Source organism: Phyllobates terribilis, unplaced genomic scaffold (genome assembly GCF_046119375.1).
Source record: "Phyllobates terribilis strain yellow unplaced genomic scaffold, ASM4611937v1 Scaffold_5308__1_contigs__length_52615, whole genome shotgun sequence".
In the NCBI taxonomy this organism is placed as follows: Eukaryota; Metazoa; Chordata; class Amphibia; order Anura; family Dendrobatidae; genus Phyllobates; species Phyllobates terribilis.
This window is the reverse complement of record NW_027368056.1, coordinates 18902-40430: the sequence shown is the minus strand read 5'-3', so window position 1 is coordinate 40430 and position 21529 is coordinate 18902. Positions and strand designations below refer to the sequence as shown.

Here is a 21529-nt window from a genome sequence, read left to right as displayed (position 1 = left end):
CTTGCAATCCTATAAATGTAAACCAGGAGAAAAACAATGAAATGCTGTTATTACAACAATGTCACACATGATTGTTATACACAGGACAACACTGGAAATTAGTAGAGAAAGAATGCCATATGAGTAAAAGAAGTATAGGTGAACTAGTTGATGAACTAATTACATGATCTGGGTTTTGATTAGATTGAGGAGTTTGGTACACTCACGTCGAACCCTATGGAGCTCGAGTTACTCTTCAACAGATCAAAACAGGTAAGAGAATATGGTTCAAGAACAAGGTTCAAGTTTGTGCCTGTTTGTTCAAATGAAGCTGACACAGGAACCACCTACAAGATCATAAACAGCACATTATGCAAGCAACGGCAGATGCACCTTGGTCTCAGTGGGGTCTCAAGCCCCCGCTGGTCCCACAGAGCAAAAAAATATTATTATTATAGAGAACTTTATAATTAATATGGCTGGATATCATAATTAAATGTTTCTATATGTTAACCTTGACCCAATAATTTAATAAATTAGAGATGATTTAATGAATATTTTCATTTTTATGCTATATCGGATTGACTTATGAATATTTATACTGATTTACGGTCTATTTGATGATATTATAAATATTTCCGCTAAATTTATGTCTTAAAAAGATTTCCCCAGCTTCGCGTAGAATAAGTTTTCGTGGCCGACATCCCATCCGCCACTGTATGCAAGTGAAGATGTATCAAAAGTCAAAGTGTGGTCTTAATTTCTTATAGTTACCTTGGTTGGATCTTGAAATGAATTCTCATCCATCACATTATCAGATGTGAGTACAGTCATTCCTGAGCCTTTCAGGTTGACTGTGTTTGCATCTAGACCAACTATGTTTGCTGTAAGATTCACATAATCACTTCCAAAGTTGACAACCTGAAATACAAAAACCAAACTTAAAAAACCATGAAGTTAATCACAAGCTTTCATATTTTCAAAATTGATTACCTTAATTAGGATATAGGTCTCTCCATCATTTGGATTTTCCCAAGAGATAGAAGTGGCCTCAACCAGAAGTTAAGTTAGTCTGGAGAACAGATTGTAGAAGAGTAGATCCACTAGAACGCTTGAAGAAAAGTTGGCATCCAATAGCTTGGAGTTCCGTATACTTGTGATGAATTAAACACTATTGCATCTGGGTTCCATCTAGAAGAAAAAAAGATCAAGAAAATGGTGAGATTTTTTTAACAAGGAATATGAAATAAAAAATCATACCTTCTGTCATTATCATTGACAAAAAGTGGAGCATAGCTTGCCATTACCACATGATCACTGCAGTCAATTTAGTTGGAAAGTAATCAAATTTTCAGTCTTAATAATAATCTTGAATGTAATGTCGTTAATATGCAGACCTATTTCTCTCCACTCCAAGAAGAAATGCAGCTTCAGCAAGAGCAGCCAAAAGACTTCCTTTACCAGTATCAGCAATATTTCTGACAGCATACTCACTCACAAAAGCCTGAATTTTATTTATTTATTTTAGTGTCAATGCTTAAAACCAAATGCTAATGACACAATCAGCTAGTCATTAAGGAAGTTGATCAGGTACTTTTGGGCCGTTCCGTGGGGATTTGTCGAAAATATGATTCATGTCAAATGTACGCGTAGCTGGTAAGTATCTCTGACAAAGAAACACTAAAGTTAGTTGAGGTTATTCTTCTTATTAATGTATATGTTTCTTTTCTAGAATATGTTGAATGGGGCTTACATGAAAATCATAAAGATGTGCTGGATGATCCAAACGGTAACGATATGCCTCACAATTAGTGATTATTTTGATGTCTGGATATGCTTTTCTAATGGCACTGTAGTACTTGAGATAGTTCGCTGGCCAACAAAGATTTGCATAGTACAAGAAAGACTTATTTCTGAAGTTGGTTCCAATTGAAGAAAACATTGAAGAGATGAAAAATGGGTAAAGTACATACCTCTGTAATTTGCCTTTCCACATTCTTCATTTCCAATTGCAACATATTTTAGGTCAAATGGTTCAGGGTGGCCCATTGCAGCTCGGACATAACCCCATGTTGAATTAGTCGCACCTCTAGCAAACTCTATGCTATCTAACGTTTCCTATAGGAACAAAATTCATTTACATTATAAATACTGTACATAAGTTTTGTTTTTTATGCCGATAATACCACTATTTAGCTAGTAGCTATATAAGTACCTGCACAAAAGGTGCAATGGTAGATAGAGGAACTTCATCTCGAAGACTGAAACCTGCATTCCACACAAAGAAAAAGCTCATAAATTAATTCGGAACAAATCAAGAGATTCACTGCTTTTACATACCATTGTTGATTATCCAAACAGGAGCAGCCCCTAAGTCCTCAGCTAACTGCATATAAGATACTATCATTAGTTGTTACAATTAGCTATAAAAAAGATTTCAGATTGAAGAATTAATAGACAGATAATTTACTTGAAGAAACTCAAAGTAACCAAGTCCATCATCAGTCCAGTACATCCAAACATCACCAAAGTGTCCTGGTCTATTTTCCCATGGTCCAACTGTTTCTTTCCATCGAAAAGCATTTCTTAAATAATTCCCTTCAACAAAGCAACCACCTGCAACAATCATAGATGCATCCCTTTATAATGTAGTACAAGGAAAATATAATGACAAATATACTCAAGTTTACCTGGGAATCTGATAAATCTAGGTTCCAAATCATTGAGCTTATCCATAAGGTCTGTTCGGAATCCATGGCCCTATAGTACAAGCAAGGTTTTTGGTTTACCATACAACACATTCACAAAAATGTGTACCAAATATTTTTGAAATGTACAAAGAAAAAAGAGAAATTATTTTTGGACCCGGTTTATATTCATTGTTTTGGTCCATGGTATTTGAATACTTGAGTCTAGTCATAATTTCAATGTTTCAGCTTTGTCTGAATGTTGAGTAAGAAAATAGAGACATTATTTTTTGACATATTCCACCAAGAGATATAACCAAATATACCATATGAGTATCATTTGGCATAGCTGAAACTTGATCAAACCAGATTTCTCCTATTTTATTGGTTGTCAGTTGAAGTCTTGCATTTGTAACAGAATCAGTAGCATTCAGCATGACCTCCATTTTTGTCCAAATAACAACAGACTCATCAGATCTGCAACAAACATGACACGTTAATAATGAACCTCACTACTATGTCTAAGTTCTTAAAAAGATATAATTCTCACATTATATTAGAGGAAGCTAAAACTTGTGAACCATCTGAGCTGGTTAAGGATACAGATACATTGATTGCACCTAATGAACGAGTGTAAAGAATCACTTTATAAATCTTACCCTCTTCAATATTCTGCAACAAAAAAGAAGTTAGCATATTGAACACCAGACATTATAATTTGACATATATTTTTGAATGAATGTGTATAATTACCATGCCCCAATATCCAGGATTATAGACTCCAACTCCACCATCTGGACAAACAGTTGCAGTATTATCATCACAGAGGACTTTCATATGGAGTGCCACTTTGTTACGCTCAAAGCATGAAGAAAAATCAGTTGAGACTCGTATACTTGATTCATCTCCAATTACACCCCAAGGATCAATATTGGATGGAGTGTGAAATCCTCCTGCTTCAAATCCTATTACAACATTGTACCATTTTAGAAACTGAATTTCAGATTTCAGTAAACTTGTTTTTTTAAATAAAGTATACCTCTATTGCTGACAAGCTCAGCCCATAACCCGCCAGCTCCAGCATGATTGATTTCCTGCACAGCCATTTTTACAGTGCAGTGAGTAGAATGGTCTTTTCTTAATCCATTTCTTCAGGAAATTGTATAACGGAAAATGATTAGGATACCTCAAAAAAGATTCCCAAAAGGGTATCAGGAATGGGTCTGGAATCAGAAGCATTGACAAGAAGATTTGCTGTTAGGTTTTGGCAATGACAAAAACTGCTTGAGGCAATTAAGAAGCAAGCCAGTACAAAAGAGTAATTTATGTTCTTAGAAGAACTCATTTTTAGGAGGAACTGAATCTTGAATTTCTACAAGGAGCCAAATATCTGGGTTTATATACATACTAACTAGAGTCACTGGTTGGGACCCACTCCAACTTATCCAAATCTAAATTTCATTAAAATTGTAAATTTCAGAATGTTTCAGGACTTGAGGCTTAACCTAGGATAAATCTTATCTGTTAATAAGTCTCAGTACTTGCTAGCTAGTTGCTACATATTAAATAGTTATTTTGCTTCTTGCGTGCCTTTGCTGCTAATCTAAATTGGATAAACAAGTATAGAACTCCACTAATCCACTTGTTAGTACAAAAATACCAGTTAAGTTTTATAATCATGTCTGTGACTATTACAAGCATGGAATTTACTTGCTTAACAAAAAAGCCTAAGCCACATTAAAAAAGGGCTATGAGGGTACTTTAAGATTGAATTACACTCCAAGTTAGCTCATAATTTACTCCCACTACACATCAAAAAAAAAAAAAAAAAAAAACATCAGAATAGTATATGAGCATGTTGCTGCGAAGATTTGGTGATTGGATCAGGTTTACTCACTAATTAAGTTACTATAGAAATAATAAAACCTCTCACCTCAGGAGAAAAGTAAAATGAAAGGGAAGATAGATTAGTTACTCATGACAAGTTTAAAGAGAAAACAGGAGGAAAGAATGGAACTAGCTAGTAATAAATTCGAACTTTACAACATAGTGTAACAAGGCACACATTCAAATTAATCAATTAATTTCTGCATGACAATCTTGAGTTTTCAACATAGATCAACCTGCAAAAACAACAATCAACCAAGGAAGATCCCAAGCACGGTAAATCGACCAAATAATTAATTAAATTCTTCTAGACTAAGGATTCAGCAGAGCTAATTATGTAAGTGCAACTATTTCTCTACATAGTAATTTCTACCTATTCATTACTGGCTACTGACTATTGCAAATGAGGTCTTTGTTGTATAAATACTGTCAAGCTTAATTCTTGACTGATTCATGTTTTTATTAGTACAAAAATGTATGCTCCATATACAAAAGTGTTCCTTAATCATTTATCACATTCCACATCATAATAAGTTAGGTGTTTTACTAAAAGAATCATTCCATATTTATTTATTCTATGGTTTCATATTGTCAGTCTGTGACTACACCTTTACAAACATTTGCTCTATATGAAGCACTCTCATAAATGAAGCTACAATATGTAAAGCAGGAGAACACAACATTAAAATGTAATTAACAGAATGCCAGAAATGATTATTTATAAAGCATAAGTTACAGCTCCACATCTAAACTGCAATTGAGACTCATATACAAAGCAGCAAACTGACTGCATCATAATCTGGGTTTATGATCAGATTGAGGACTTGGGAATGATATTCCCTCCATTGATTTCAATGTAGGTTGAGACCTTCACTAGATCAAAAGAGGTAAGAGAATGAGGTTGAACCACGAGGTTCAAGCTTGTGCCTGATAGTTCAAATAAAGATGACATAGGTACCACCTGAAAAAACATACAAAAAAATGCATGCATCTCAGCATCTTTCTATGTATCTACATGAAAATCTAATGATAATAATACCTTGGTTGGATTATCAAGTGAGTTTTCATCCATCACGTTGCTAGACGTGAGTACAGTTTTTCTTGAGCCTTTGAAGTAAGCTGTATCTTGATCAAGGCCAACTATGGAGAGCTTGACATTAGCAGAATCGCTTCCCATATTGACAACCTAGAAGATTAAGTATATTAATCCTTCATCATCTTATCTTATCATAATCTTATCTTAATATCTTATCTCATCTTAATATACTATAAACTTAGCATACGCCAAAAACAATAAATGTTAAAGTTATTGTCATCTTCTACCTTCTTATAGGAAATGGTCTAAATAGTAACATTAAGTAATTATGTAGATTTCTTATAAGTAACTAAATTATTCTAATAATACCCTACGTACCATTCTTTTATTTACATATATCAACATTAGAAAAATTAAAGGGGTAATATGCCAGTATAATATTAAAATTTATTGTTAAAGGAAAATGTTCTCTACACGCGTGTCATATAAGATCATAGAGTAACAATTTCTGAAAAACACCAAAAATAAGAAATTTTTGATAATCTAAACATTAATTTCATGTGGTTGATGATATTCAATTTATTTTGTAAATTTAAATTCAATTATTCCAAAAACTTCAAAAGTAAAAATAAAAAATACGATAAAATTTTATAACATTGTAAATCATATTTACCATTAACCCCATGCAAAGCACAGGGTCAAGATACTAGTTAGGAATGTATCAGGATATTAAAAAATGAAATTAATACTAAATACATTCTAATTACCTTAATGATTAAATAGGTTTGTTCATCATCAGGATTATCCCACAAGATTGCAGATGCTACAAGAGAAGTGGAGTTGGTCTGGAGAGACGAGCTCAAAAGAGTTGACCCACTTGACCTTTTGAAGAAATGTTGCATCCAATAACTCGGTGTTCCATACGAGTGTGAAGAGTTGAATACTATAGCATCTGGGTTCCATCTATATAATTGAAATTAAAAGATTAATAATTCAAAATGGTGATATAATCTTTTACGGGTAAAAATATGATACATTACCGTCTGTCGTTTGTATGGACGAAAAGAGGGGCATAGCTCGCCATGGCAACATGATCACTGCATTTCAGTTGAAAAGTATTTCCATCCACAATTTAATCCACTATGAATCATAAAAAGATAATAATCAAAGTATAACAATGACCTGTTCTTCTCCACACCAACAAGAAAAGCAGCTTCACCCAGTGCAGCCAATAGACTCCCCTTTCCAGCATCGTTACCGGTCACAGCATATTCACTTACAAAAGCCTGTATAAAACATTATAGCATCAATATTTCAAGAGTCTCAGACAAAAAAAAACTTTATGAAACATTTCACGTACTTTTGGACCATTACGAGGTGATTTGTCAAAAGCATGGGTGAGCGAAAACAGGCGTGAAGCTGATTCGTATCTCTGACAACAACATATTAGCCAGTTAATTAAGAATGGTTCAAGAATATGTTAATTCATATTGTAGAAGAGAATTGAAAGAGAGGCTTTTACATGGAAATCATATAAATCAGCAGGATGATCCAATGGCCCATTTGATGCCTCACAATTAGAGATCGCTTGGATGTCTGGATACGCACTTGTAAGGGCAGCATAGAACTTGAGATAGTTTGCTGCCCAATTAAAAATAAACAAAAGACATATTTTTGTTAGAAGAACAGGAGAAAAACTCCGGCAACTTCTCATAAACAATATAATCATTGGTTATTTACCTTTGTAATTTCTCTTTCCACAATCCTCATTTCCAATTGCAACATATTTAAGGTCAAACGGTTCAGGGTGACCCATTGCAGCTCGAACAGAACCCCATGTCGAATTTGCCTCACCTCTAGCAAACTCAAGACTGTCTAGCATTTCCTATAGCCACAAAAATCCGTGTGGGAATTATATATTTATATGTTTATTACGGAAATCTATCTATCTATTTATAACTATTACAAAAGTCGGTCTTCTATTTCGTACGTGTCATTCATCTAGATAGTCCACATTGTTATTTTATTTTCAAATTTACTTAATTACCCTTATATATTTATCTTAATTGCACTTTCTCTATTCAATGTACCATATACGTGACTTCCATATATGTTTTACAAGCTAGATTACCTATTTAAATATTATTTTAGTTATTTTCTTATTTCTTATAAACTTTTACCATATAGAAAGTATGACTATACATATGAATATAATATAATAATTTATAATCTATTTATAGACAAAACTTAAAAAATAAAAACCATATGAACAAATAATATTTGATTTTATTTATCATTTTTTGGTTGAACTATATAATGTCTTCTGAAGTAAATGGTTGTATTTTCAAAAATATATAAATAAAAATATTTAATTATAATTTTTGGTACAAATTTTTCTAAATTATACAATATTGACACCATACAAGGAATGTGTAGTAATTATATCCAGATTTTATAGTTATTTTACATTTTATTCATATTTGTCTATCATAATTATATTATAAGATTCCGTGCAAGGCACCGGAAAATATGCTAGTTGGTGTCCAAAAATAGAAAATGGCATACATTTCAAGTAATTAGGTAACCTTGACTATTACGTTTTACATACCTGCACAAAAGGCGCAATGCTGTCGGGAGAAACCTCATCTTGATGACTGATTCCTGCATTGAGTAGAAGCAAAATTGTAACTTAAACAGTCTGCATAGATCTATTTCTGAAGAGACTTGTTACTTGTACACACCGTTGTTAATGACCCATACAGGAGCTGCACCCAAATCCTCAGCTAACTGCAATTAAATGTAATAGTGGTTACAGACTATATAACTCAAAAAATCCAGGAGAAGTTTTTTTTTTTTGGATATATTTGTTACTTGGAGAAACTCTAAGTAACCGAGTCCATCATCTGTCCAATACATCCAAACGTCACCAAAGTGTCCGGGTCTTTCCTCCCACGGTCCAACTGTTTCTTTCCACCTGAAAGCATTTCTTAACCACTCCCCTTCCACAAAACACCCACCTAGGACAACACAAAAAGGTAGCATAAGTAATAGAATCTTCCCACAAAAGAAACAAGGAATCTTCCATTGTAAAAACAAAATAGTATGTTAATCACACTACTCAAGCTTTACCTGGGAATCTGAGAAATCTAGGCTCTAATTTGATAAGCTTGTCCATTAGGTCTGATCTGAATCCATGACCCTGAAGAACCCCAGATTATTAGTTTCCCAGAAAAAAAGTTAAAGGAGATGTTAGACAAATCGGGCAAATGTATGACGAAGATACTAAACATGATCAAAAGTTCGTGGTCTAAAATTCCATTTTTTTGTACCAAATAAAATTGAAAGAAGAATTATGGCATATTTCCTTCAATATGAATTAACATATATATGTACCTTATAAGTATTAGCTGGCATAGCTGAGACTTGATCAAACCATATTACTCCTTTTCTATTAGTTGTCAACTGAAGTCTTGATTTTGTATTAGATCCTTTAGCTTTTAGGATGACCTCCATCTTTGTCCAATTATTAACAGCAGAAGCATCAGCTCTGCAATTAGCACACCAGTTTAATGAGGCTCATGCAGAGCATAGTGAAAAATAAATATATGATAAGCTTTAGAAAGGTCACAAGTCTCACATTATGCTAGAGGAAGCTAACACTTGTGATCCATCTGAGCTAGCTAACGACACAGATACATTGATTGCATCTGATGAGCGTACATACAAAGCCACTTTATAAGTTTTACTGTCTTCAACATTCTGCAAGAAAAGGCATCACAGAATCAAGAGATAGAAAACATGATTAAAGCTGCAAGCCAATGAAAAAATCAAGTCTAAAATCAATGACCAAAGGAAGGAATGATGTTGTTTTCTTATATAAGGAAAAAGGAAAACTTTAGCTATAAGAACATATCTAAAGCTAATTAGACTAGTTCACCATTCAACTTCATTTGGTATTGGTAGAATAACTAAAAGGCAATAACTATGGACTAAAGGAGCAATGCAGTATCATGTACCATGCCCCAAAATCCAGGGTTGTAGATTCCAACTCCGCCAGCTGGACAAACTGTTTCACCATCATCATCACCACAAAGCACTTCCATTCGAAGTGCAACCTTGTTACTCTCAAAGCACGATGAAAGCTCAGTCCAAATTTGTATAGTGCTTTCATCCCCAATCACAGACCAGGGATCAATATTAGAGGGAGTGTGAAGTCCTCCAGCTTCAAATCCTGTTATCACATATTATCATTTAAACAAACACCTACAGTACAATGACTTCCATTATAGAGTATGTTTGATTTCATAATAAAAGGTTAAATGGACCTCTATTATTGACAAGCTCAGCCCATAATCCGCCAGCTCCAGCATGATTAATTTCCTGCGCATGCATTCCAGACAACTCTGAATACAACAGATTACACAAGCCCCGATTGACTAAAAAAGTTGACAAACTGAAAATCAATTAGGGTATTGACATTAACCTCAAAAAATATCCCGAAGAGGGTATCAGGAATCGGCGACGAGGCAGATTTAGAGACATTGACGAGGAGGTTTGCAGTCTGATTTAGGCGAAGATGGTGATCATGGGTCCGACGACACTGGCAGAAACTGCTTGACGCAGTTAACAAGCAAGCCAAAAGAAGAAAAGAATAACTACATGTAGCTTTAGAACACTCCATTTCAATTATCTCCTCGCTTTGTCACAACGTCAATCTTGCAATGTTGAGCAGCCTTCATAAACAAGAAGAGAAAGAAATTTAGTCAAATACCGATCAAGACTAGCTCAATGATGAACGATAGAGTCGCAAATACTTCAACCAAAACAAAGACTTGTTTGTAGAAGAGCAGTGAGTCACAGGCTGGAGCAGTTGATAGCTAGAAAGGCCCACAAATTGGATAATAATAATAATTAGATTAAGTTCAGGTCAATGAACACTCACGTCATTACAAATATTAATTAATACAGAGTAACCAACAGTCAGAACTGAAAAAGTTCATACAAACACAATCTATCAGAATTATCAAAAAGCAAAATCTAAACAACTGGTGATCAAAGAGCAAATGCAATCTTTACCAGGAATGGAATGAAATTCAGAAGTTCACTTCAACAAGGTGAGGATTTTGAGTGGTTTGAGAGATCTAGTCACATGAACTGGCTTATATATAAAAATGAATCGGAATGAATCTACCGATTTGGACAAGTGTAAGGCCCTTGCTTTCACGTTACGGCCGAGCCCCACCATATCACTTTCAAACTTATCCAAAAAATTATACTCCTCCGTGTAAATTAATATTATAAAAATATCCGAAATAGTCAATCATATAAAATCTCAAAATCCGTCGAAAATATTATTTACTGCGAGACAAATTTCTCATACGAAAGTTGTAAGAAGCTAAGGAATCAAAAAAAAGATACGTGTCTTTGCTGCCATTATAAAATAGACAGTTACAAGTTTCATCTTTCCCATTCTGACAATTATGTATCTTAGAAGCATAGAAATTGGTTGCTTAATAGAAGATGGATAATCAGAGATCCACCATTAAAAGACTGGAAGCTGTATGTTGAGATTAAATCACACTCCAAGTACTCATTATGGGGGGTACCAAATCGGAGAAGAGAGCAAATCTAGAATAGCCAGCAAGCAAAATATGCTGGCGAAATAACAGCATATCGTTGAGTGAAAGATTAAACAATTACTAGTATCTACATCAGATGGATACCAATCAAGTGTAGAAGAAACAATAGGCAAACACTGTTCTTCAGACAAAGTAAATATGGTATTAATGTAATTCCAATTTAACAAATACTATGGAAACCTGCCCACACTTACAATCAACCAATTAACCAATCAATCAATCGACTATACACAAGCTTCTGAGGAAACTAACTTATGTAGTTTATAAGATATGCACAAAGCTAAATTCTCAACAAACCTCTACCCTTGCTCATAACTATTCATACCATCACCATGTAGTTTCATTTTGTAACAAAACATAAAAACTATAATTAACAGTACATCAATGCTTGTTTTTCCACAGCATGATATTCAAGTCCGTCACTGCAAGCTATTTTCCACGAAATTCAGTCTTAAATTTCACCATATTCTGTGTGAACTTTTCCCTGTTTTTCGGTTCCAGGTTTGGGCTAATATCTTCCATAAGCTTCTCAAAGCACTGCTGAAGCCTAAGCTGTTGTTCTGATGGCTGGATTACAGATTAATTCTGTCAGTATAGCAAAAAAAAAGCTCCCAAGTTTTCCTCACTATTCAAAAAACTAAGTAAAACTTACCAATGAAGCCAAGATCTGTGCTTTCACATGGGCGTACATCTATAAGAAATAAAGGAAATTAAGTTAGAATATGCGCCTTTCCAGCAATATAGCACATAAAAGCAAAGGCTAATACAATTACCTCTTGACTCATGAGAATCGAACTGAGAATTGGTTTACTAAGACTCCAAGTACTGCTGTTGTCTTGAAACAGAAGCATTTCAAATATCATTTTGAGTATCTGACATTGAATAAGATCCACTCACATTACTAGATAGTCCATCACTGAGAGAAAACGATATTGGCAATATGTATTAGAAATAAAACTCACTCTTGGGAAGACGTCGTGACCTTCTGAAACATGCTTCGCGAAATTTATTGCAACAGGTGAAGCCGGCGGCTCTCCCATCACAACATGGTTGAAATAGCAAGTTGCCAAATGATCAATGGAGGAAGCACACTGGAAAGTATAATTTTAATTAATTGAAAAAATGAAAAAGGTTTCCATGCTTTTCACTGGAATATAAATGATAGTGATAAATTGCAAGCTTTAATAAGTCGTCTATGTAGATGCTCACCTGAGATACAACACCTGTATCAAAAGCCTGAAGGCCTAACTCAAGAGACTTGACAATATATGAGAAAGTGTCTGTGTTGAGACTCAGAACAAATTTGATATGGTCTCTGAGAATTATCTCCACGAAAGTGAAATAGGCTTTTGTGACCTGAAAACGGAAGAACCGTAAAGGACAAGGGAAAGAGATTATAACCTCTTATATGTGTGATTGCATGTTTGCAACAATTCATTTCAGTAGCAAAATAGGCTTTATAGAGTTTATGGTGATTAAAAATGATTTAGTCTGGGGCATAACTTGCTGCATCTACACGAAAAACAGCCTATGTGCCAGTCTTTCATTGATTTGGACACATGTCATCTTCTCATTAATTCTTAACAGTTTTCTAATCGTGTCAAATTTTAAGAGCATTGTTATTTTTGGACTATAATTACATGGCATCCAATTTGACAGATACGTAGCATAAATTATAAACATTTCCTTCACTATTATATGACTAAGATACTCTGACTTAATAAAAGAAAACAGTAGGTAGAAAAAAAATCTCTATAAGAGAAAGAACTAGAATCCAACATTTTCTTACATTTGATTATAAACATACCCTATAAAGAAAAATGGGAAATGACTAAAATAAAGAATACACACAATCACAATTATAACGAAAGTATTATATAAAAACAATCATTATTTTTATCTATGAGAAAGATAATTACTTATATTGTGACTCAATATGATATTTTTACTAGCATTATTTATTAATATATATTTTAAAATTATAATATATCTAAAAAATTATTTATTTTAAGTAAAAAAATATTAGATAAATTCCGTCCATGGCATGCGGGTTAAACTAGTATCCACATAAGTCATGCAAAAGACACGAGAGATAGCTTATGGGGAATAAGTGGCATCTAAAATACCTTGCTATATGCCATAATGTCAGCAAACGGAATTGTCAACGCCATCCTTATTGCAACATGAAGAGCATCAGACACTGCTGTATCACCATATAACTCAAACACACCAAAGTTCACATAGTTTCCGGAAAGAGCTGCAATTTCAGGGAAATGGGCACATGAGATGAATACAGCAACAGCATAACTATAAAAGAAATCATATATGTTGAGATTCATATTTCACAGTATGTATCTTATTTCATACAGTGTTCATTTTTCAGAAGGAAGAAGAAAATAAAAGCATTATTCAGGAGGCAGAGAGGGGAGTTTGCTATGATATATAGTATGAAATGAATTGTAGCACACACCAGCAGATAACATGGTTAACGAAAGCCATATCCCCTTGTACTTAAAGGTGTATAAGTCACTCTGATTTGGAAATGAGAGAATTCTTGATCCATAAGCAACAACAAACTTGCTAACTTCCCGGAAAAGCAATATCCCATTTGCAGATGAAGGATCAAATGTTATTCTCTGAGACTTATTCTGCACAAACTCCGACATGAATTTCAACACTGGTGTTGTCACCTGCACAGCATCATTTCCTATCAGCATGATTCATACATCATAATGTGCTACATCTCCACAATCAACTGCTGAATAAAAATAAAAATCTAGTTGTAATTTGTCGAAGGTAAGTTCCATACCTGAGGAGTATCAGCCCATTGATTCACAGCTCTCAAGAGAAGAGGCATATGTGCTGGATACAACCAATTGAAAAGATGGTTATATGTCTTGCGGCTGCAAAAAAAAGGACACTGTTATAGACACTACAATTCCTCTTGTTAAATGAGAAGCATGCCATGTGAAAGGATTATGTAATCAATCACCTGCTAGCAGCCATTGCAATTCCTCTAAGATCCCGTGCCAACCCAATTAATGCGTATTTTATACCGTCGTTGCGGAACAACGAATCAGGAGTTGGCTCTAAACTCACCGAAACCTTATGGGAATATAATTGAACTTTTAGTTTTATTTTTGTTGAAAGTATATGTCCTTTATAGAATCTTATTTCTTTATTTAAACGAAAACAATTATATGTTTGCACTACCTGCCAGAGTGGCTCCATGAAGCGTTTAAAAGTAACTGAGAGATTGTCGTCTGCAAACATAAGTGAGCTGATGGCATAGTAAAAGGTTGTTCTTGAGCAAGTTAACTCATAATTTTCCTGAAATGGGAAGTGCTCTCGCTAGATGGAGAAGCAATTAAATCAGTATTCATTGTTACGTGTAATATCAGGTTTAAAACTGCAGTAATGAAATCATTAGAAGAGAATTATGTTACACTGTGGTGCAGTATGATGTACTGAATTGAGTCCAGCTTCAGAAGTAGCTTTGCAGTCATATACCTGTTCAAGCTTCACATAATTACGGCAAGCATGACCTCAAAAGTCAAAACTGAAATAATAAATTTCTTACGAAAAACGAACCCTGATGCCATTTCCAGGAAGAATTTCAAAGTTTGATCGATGATCTCTTTACTCTGCAAAAGAAATAAAATCAGAGGATGAAGTCCTGCATATGAAAGACTGATTCTATACATAACAAAATTTACATTTACCTCTACATAAAACCTCAGATTTGAAGCTAGCTTTTGAATCATTACATTCAAGACCAACAGATGGTCATGCAATCTAACGAGTGATGAGAGTCGAACATAGAATTGCTGCAAGTAAATGATAAAAATAAGACTAGAACCTTTTTCATTAGTAGATGTAGTCAAATAATGTCCTTTTTCTCAAATATATATACCTTAGATGCGTGCATTGCATCATCACCTATGTAAGACCTCTTGAGACTTTCAAAATATGAGAGAACTGCAAGATCAAGTCTCTGCTTGCTTTGTTCAGAATATCTCTGCATGAAGCAAAGGAAGAAAATACAACAAGGCATGCATAAGAAGCATTCTTTGACAAGTCAGTCAAAACAAAGATGAATACTGAAGAAACAAACCAATGCAAGAAATACCGAAGTATAATATAAGCACACAAAAAAACCTAGCCCTACCTGTAACACCCTAATAATGACTTCAACCAAATAGATATATAATGATTATAGGATGTGATGTGCAATGTAACAGGCGAAAATATTATCAATAATAACCAGAGAGCAGGTGAGGAGTATAGAAGTATTAGAAACTTATATTCTGCTTACTAACTTTCCAAAATGATCCAAAAGTTCCTCATTTTTGTATTCACTACGTACGCTTATGAACTTTCTCTAGCATCTTTCTCCAGCAACAAAATTTAAGAATACTGCAGAAGTCTTCGTTACACAATACCTGAGAGTGCACTCCGCTGTCCATAGCATTTATCAACTGAAATACACGAGCTGAGAGTTCTGCATCTATTGTTTGTTGCAGCTCCACACTGCCAGGAGCAACAACATGATAAGATTACTAATCTTCACATAATGTTCTAAATGATTATAATAATTTATTTTACCTTGGGCCAGAATATTGTTTAACTCTAAGAATGGCTGCAATAATGTGCACTATCCAAGCAAGTTGGTGCTCCAAGATTTCATATTTATCAGTATTGAAATTATCCTGGATTCCTGCTGCACTCTGCCCAGATAATTGCAGTTGTAGAGATACATGCAACCATATTAGAGAACTAAGTGGGGGCTAAAAGAAAAGATGACAACAGATCCAAGATAGTCGAAATACCACATAGGCCTGCAAAATTGGGTCCATAATTGTCATAATGTAGGTTCCACAACCTTCATACTGCAAAGCAGGAACAAATATATCAAATTTCATTAGGAATACAGCTTCAGAATATACAAACTAAGTCTAAGAGGCATTAGACAACACACCTGAAATCTGCATAGATGTGGCAGAAAATCAAGCTGATCTTGAAGCACTTCAGTATTGTCAAGAGGGTCTTCTGAAATGTCTTCACCCTGCCCAAAACATAATATTACACCCCAGAAAAGATAGGAACAGAACAATTACAAAATAAGCTGATTTAGTGCATCAAACCTGAAGAGAATCAAATCTTGAAGATATGAAACTTTGCAAAATCATGGGAACATAATCTTCCAGGTGAGCAGTGCCTTCCTTAAAATAGGGCAGGGATGTTACCATCCGAGACCACAGCCCAAGTAGATAGTATACACTGCTTCTCGCCCACTAAGAGCAAATGTTCAATTAGTAATAACAACTGATTAGGATTATGTACAAACAAGTAAAAGTTTTCCATTTTCACTGTTATTGGAGAAGCTAAATAATCTGTGAATTATTGAGAAGTAGAAGAAGCTAAAAAAAACCTTCCATGACTGTAAGGACTTCACAGTGAACTCTGCCACTGAATTCAACCAACCACCATATTCTTCCCTATTCACCAGCTCTGAAAGCTGAAATCAATGCCCACAAAAAAGCATAACATCATAACCACCGGGTTCATTTTTTATTAGTATAAGCCAGATTTTAGATAAGATATTATCTCTCAATAAGAAGCATGAGCTATGCTACATAGAATGTGATTGCTATTTTGAACACGTGAACACAGTCATCATGATGATAAGTGTATTGACAAGTCTTGGTTCAAAAAAGCAACCTAATATAGTCATAATAGCAATTCATGATCAATGCATGAATGACATAAAGGGTTCGCTTATGCAGGACTTAGGAGAGAATGGGTTTGCTTAGTAAAAATTATAAAATTAGCAGTAATGCCCGTGAAATCCAATAAAATAATGCCCGTAAAAATATTTACTTATATACTAATTTTATGTAATTTAAAGTAAAAGAATGTTTTATAACTCATAACTCATAGGGAACATCAAAATTTCCATATGTTCTGACTACACAAGTAGGAGTACGATTTCCAAACAAATTGGCTAAATTTAATGGAAAGGAATGATGCTGGCATACCTGATAATGCACTTTGAAACGTCCAAGGAGACGACAAAACTCATTGTAATTATCATGATCATCCAAACCTAAAATCAACAAATGGAAGACAAAGGTTACACATCCTCTAAAATGATTCCCAGGTTTGACTATTTCCAGGATCTTGTAGCTTTTGAAGATGGTATTCAGTGAATGCCCGAAAAATCCATAATTGTATCTGAAGGATAAAGACTGTCAACTTTCTAGAGTTACGTAATTTAACTTGCCACAATCAAAATAGAAATAAGATGGTATTAATGCCATGTGTAAAGTCCAAGTACAGCAAAAGCAAAGACTTGGAACTAGCAGACCTCTAACTATTTTAATATTGTTCCTGTGAAGTCGAGATTGAATGAGGTTAAACGATCAGATCCTTACATTACAAAGCATTCAAATAAATAGATATATTATACAAGTAGGATATCATTAATAGAAATTGGAAAAGATGGGAAAAAATAAGTATCATCATCCATTTAACCTCTTCCTGTTTCCATTATTTGCTTAGACCCTGCCATCAATGCGGCCAGATATTTCAAGCGCGATGAGTCAGTTGTGAACAAGGTTCTTCTCACAGAAGCAAGCCACACCAAACATTCCAGAGCCTGAAAATAAAAGCAAGTCAGAACAAAGGTTTGCAACAACTAAAATGTCACTATGCAAATGATAATATCCTCTTTGAGCAGAGAATAAGCTGAAGCAATGACCCAAAGAGAGCTTCAATATATACAGTAATACAAGGCATGCATGAAGGATTTGGTTAGAGCCTGAATTAATATAATGCAACTTTTTTTAGTAAACTCAAGGTTAGAAACCTTATTTTGACCTTCATCTGTAGATAAATTAGCTTTCTCAACCTATATGAGTTAGGTTCCACATGATGAGCAAGACCAGATCAACTGTTGATAAATTTGAATTTACTTATTTCAACATGCTATTGCTGTATATAGATAGGGAAAAATCAGAAAAGAAAATCTACAGATTATCATAATACACTGAAAGAGATTAAGCTAACCTGTTTTGAACGAGGAGGTTTAGACATTGCATAATAGTCAAAATAGACCTGCACTGTTGACAGTTCCTCGATTACTGGTCTCCAGGAGGACGGAACCTGTGAAACCACAAAAACATTTTCAACTTACAGCATCAACAAAGTATAGGTGATTAATGATCATACATCTTCTTCAAACTAACTCAGAAAGGTAAAATTAGAGGATAAACTTTTACCTGAACAGTACCAATCTCATCTGACGTTTCATCAGAAGATGCTCCAGTGAAATCAAAAGACAGACATCTTAGAGAAAGTGAAAGAGCCAATTCTTGAAGTTTTGTTCGGGCTGCAATCATTAAGATAGTTGATATACAATTTGCATAAGAATTAGAATCCAAACAAGAAAGATAAGCTAGAGCATGCAATTTCATAGAAAGGAATAAAAGAAGATAAAAAAAAGTCCGGGTAGATTCATACCATCACTTTTCAGTTTACACAGCGAAGCGAGAGACATTTCAAATACTTGAAGCAGGTAGTCATCTTTGAAAGATATTGCAGCCTTTCGATGTTGCATGAAGGTCAATTCAGGATTTTGCTGACAAATCATTGTAAATTCGAATCAGATACAAAGAGAATGTAGTATAAAATAACTTCAGAATTACTTAGTCATGCAACTCAAAGGATTCGAGCATATGGTATAAGATTTCTCAAGCTTACTGTATTCATCTCAGTGGTCAGCTGGTTCAATATCTTCAGTCCTATCTCATACTGAAATGTTTCCTGTAAATAAACTTGATGACATCACTGCCTGTATCTGGTCATAATAAAATAAACTACTGCAAACAATATTAATAGCATAAAAACATATTCCAACTTACGAGCCATCATCCTTGAATGGAAATATTAGAGCATCATAGTTCGGAAAACGACAAACCAAAAAATCATCAGAAATATATACAACTGTACTACAGGCGATAAGATGCAAGTCCACACATACCGACAAATAGAATTAATGATGTCTATGTATGTTCACATAAAGATAAGGAGAAATACCGCACAAGAAATTAATGACGTAATAAAACAGCGACTTACTCCTGATAATAGGGCATATCCTACAATGGAAACTCAAAGGATCATGATTTAGAAAAGAACAAACCAAAAAGAATCGAAAAGCAACATATCTTTAATAGTAATTATACAAGTTATAAGAACCGAATAGCAGCGTATCTTTAATTGATAGCACCTATATCACGGAAAAAAAGGCCAGATGCAGAGCGAAGCTTACCTGATCAAGAAAACTTGCACAAATTTTTACCAGTTCTTTAAATCTGTCATCATCCAACCAGCTAAACTTTGTCACACGACAGAGTAGCTGAATTAATGATGTCATTGCAAAAGACTCCAAGTTACGCCCTCTAGAAGCCAGATAATTTACAAGACAATCACCTTCAAATACACGAGAGAGGTTAAAGAATAGTAAGTACAGCAATTTAACAGAAATAATATAACGGCAACTATATACAGACTACGACAATATTTAGAGAGCCTAAAGTCCAAAGATGAAAACTTCCATATTACATTGCAATTAATTTGATAAGAGTATGTTCTATGATCAAGCGATTTTTGTCAATATAATACATATAGAATATTTGGAATTGCTTAATCAGAAAGTTACGCCATTAGCAAACAAGAAAATTACGAATCGGAAGCCTGAGATGTGATGGGAGCTTGTTCTCTGTGACTTGCTTCATCAAGCTTGAACTAGCCAACAACACGGTATAAGGAGAGCCTGCACGGCCTAGTATGTATTGGCATTGTGCAATGCAAGTTGGATCAACAGAAAAATTCTTTAAAGTACTCTCTAGGAAAGCTCGTTCAGCAGAATCACGACAGTTGTACAGCCTTTCACAAAGTGCTTCAAGTTGTACCATATTCTCCATGATGATCCAACAAAGATAGATTCACGCAACGAACAGAAGTACCTCCTCTCCTTTTTTCCAAATTAGCTGAATATATCTGCAAATTTACCATCAAATTCGAAATTTGGGTCTAGGTTGAAAATAAAGCAGATAAATCACAGTTTAAATAATGGCTAAAGCACTGAGGTTCATGAAATGTGATCAAATAATCGTCAAAGTCGCATATCTATATAGGTATGGAGTTACATAAGTCTTTTTCATGAATATCGATACACATACAGAACCTAAATTGAAATGTTTTCTGTTACAAGATGGACCAAAGAATGACTACTCAGAATAAACACCAGAAATGGTTGTCTAATGCTATGGGCAACTCCAGACCTGGAACAACAATTCACAACAGATAATGTCAACAGCAGTTTGATTTTCATGAATAAAAACTCAGCGGGATGAAGTCTTGGTTTTGATTGAGGGAGAGAGAAGGATCAAGTCTTACAATCTGGAATCTATTGGAGCGTTATTTTTCGGGCAGAACAGAGAGAGGAGGATGATGAGAGAGAGAGGAAACCTAAAGAAACGGGGGTCTTTTATACTCCGTAGGTGACAGGCGAAATGAGGCGAAAGAATAGCCGACTTTGCTGCTTCGGTGGCTAAGGAGTAAGGAGACCGGCCCCACATTGGAGTGCCTGCTCGATTTTAGGTAAGAAAATATAACTTATCAAATTAAGAAAATATTCATAAATATAAGTTTTTTTTTACTGATACGGGAAATTATAACAAATTATCGATCAGAATAAATCTATCAATAGCATCATTATGGATGAGTACGAGTCCCTAATTTTCAAACTAGTCAATACATTTATGAGAAAATTCAAACTCAACAATTTCATAAATATAAGTTTGAATTAGGGCAGTAAGATTACGAAAAAATATTTTCATACTTGCAAGAGTAATTCGTATTTGTACTTTTACGGGTTTGGTCATCTTGCAAGTAGACATTTCTTGAGAAGGAATCAAACTCCTCTAAATAGAAACACTTAATAGAAAGTAATGTCAAATTACTAGATCAAGGGTATGGTTCATTGTATCCTTTATACAAGTTAATTCACTAGATATCATCCGGTGTATCTAATAATTATTTTCTTATTGAACTTATATTATAAATAATATATATTATTTCTATTATTGGCCTCTTAATATCACACATATTTGGTGACCAAATTTTTAAATGGAGAGTATAAAAGGAAAATCATGTTTGATTCTATTATCAACTCGGGAAGTTCAAATCACTCTATCAATATATGTTAAACATTAGTAGGGGTCTTTAAAAACTTATCA

The 21529-nt window shown here is 34.3% G+C and overlaps 3 protein-coding genes across 3 annotated transcripts; all 3 read right to left on the bottom strand.

Moving 5' to 3' along the window:
- Positions 1 to 179: 179 nt before the first annotated feature.
- Positions 180 to 5349, bottom strand: LOC141249984 (uncharacterized). Its single transcript, XM_073669849.1, is given in 20 exon segments — positions 180 to 326; positions 754 to 900; positions 973 to 1035; positions 1037 to 1105; positions 1107 to 1170; positions 1240 to 1296; positions 1377 to 1483; positions 1574 to 1645; positions 1733 to 1851; positions 1953 to 2097; positions 2195 to 2247; positions 2320 to 2365; positions 2450 to 2595; positions 2670 to 2739; positions 2993 to 3143; positions 3217 to 3338; positions 3420 to 3631; positions 3706 to 3760; positions 3853 to 4038; positions 5290 to 5349. Coding segments are annotated over 20 exon segments (2091 nt in total).
- A 15-nt stretch (positions 5350 to 5364) lies between these two features.
- On the bottom strand, positions 5365 to 10270 carry LOC141249983 (uncharacterized). The gene is made up of 17 exons (XM_073669848.1): positions 10073 to 10270; positions 9915 to 9969; positions 9606 to 9820; positions 9227 to 9348; positions 8983 to 9136; positions 8719 to 8788; positions 8461 to 8606; positions 8331 to 8376; positions 8198 to 8250; positions 7330 to 7474; positions 7112 to 7230; positions 6950 to 7021; positions 6772 to 6875; positions 6630 to 6686; positions 6357 to 6552; positions 5593 to 5739; positions 5365 to 5514 (listed from the first exon to the last, which is right to left on the bottom strand). The coding sequence occupies exons 1-17, from the start codon at positions 10268 to 10270 to the stop codon at positions 5365 to 5367; spliced, it is 2049 nt and encodes a 682-aa protein (XP_073525949.1).
- A 1387-nt stretch (positions 10271 to 11657) lies between these two features.
- Positions 11658 to 20212, bottom strand: LOC141249988 (exportin-7-B-like). Its single transcript, XM_073669854.1, has 28 exons — positions 19972 to 20212; positions 19558 to 19718; positions 18990 to 19052; positions 18750 to 18867; positions 18509 to 18618; positions 18297 to 18392; positions 17763 to 17886; positions 17267 to 17334; positions 16660 to 16746; positions 16373 to 16522; positions 16207 to 16293; positions 16061 to 16117; positions 15834 to 15955; positions 15671 to 15758; positions 15142 to 15246; positions 14951 to 15055; positions 14820 to 14872; positions 14675 to 14738; positions 14442 to 14579; positions 14221 to 14333; positions 14038 to 14131; positions 13699 to 13918; positions 13355 to 13485; positions 12438 to 12584; positions 12191 to 12319; positions 12002 to 12100; positions 11881 to 11919; positions 11658 to 11795 (listed from the first exon to the last, which is right to left on the bottom strand). The coding sequence occupies exons 1-28, from the start codon at positions 20210 to 20212 to the stop codon at positions 11658 to 11660; spliced, it is 3147 nt and encodes a 1048-aa protein (XP_073525955.1).
- Between the last annotated feature and the right edge of the window lie 1317 nt (positions 20213 to 21529).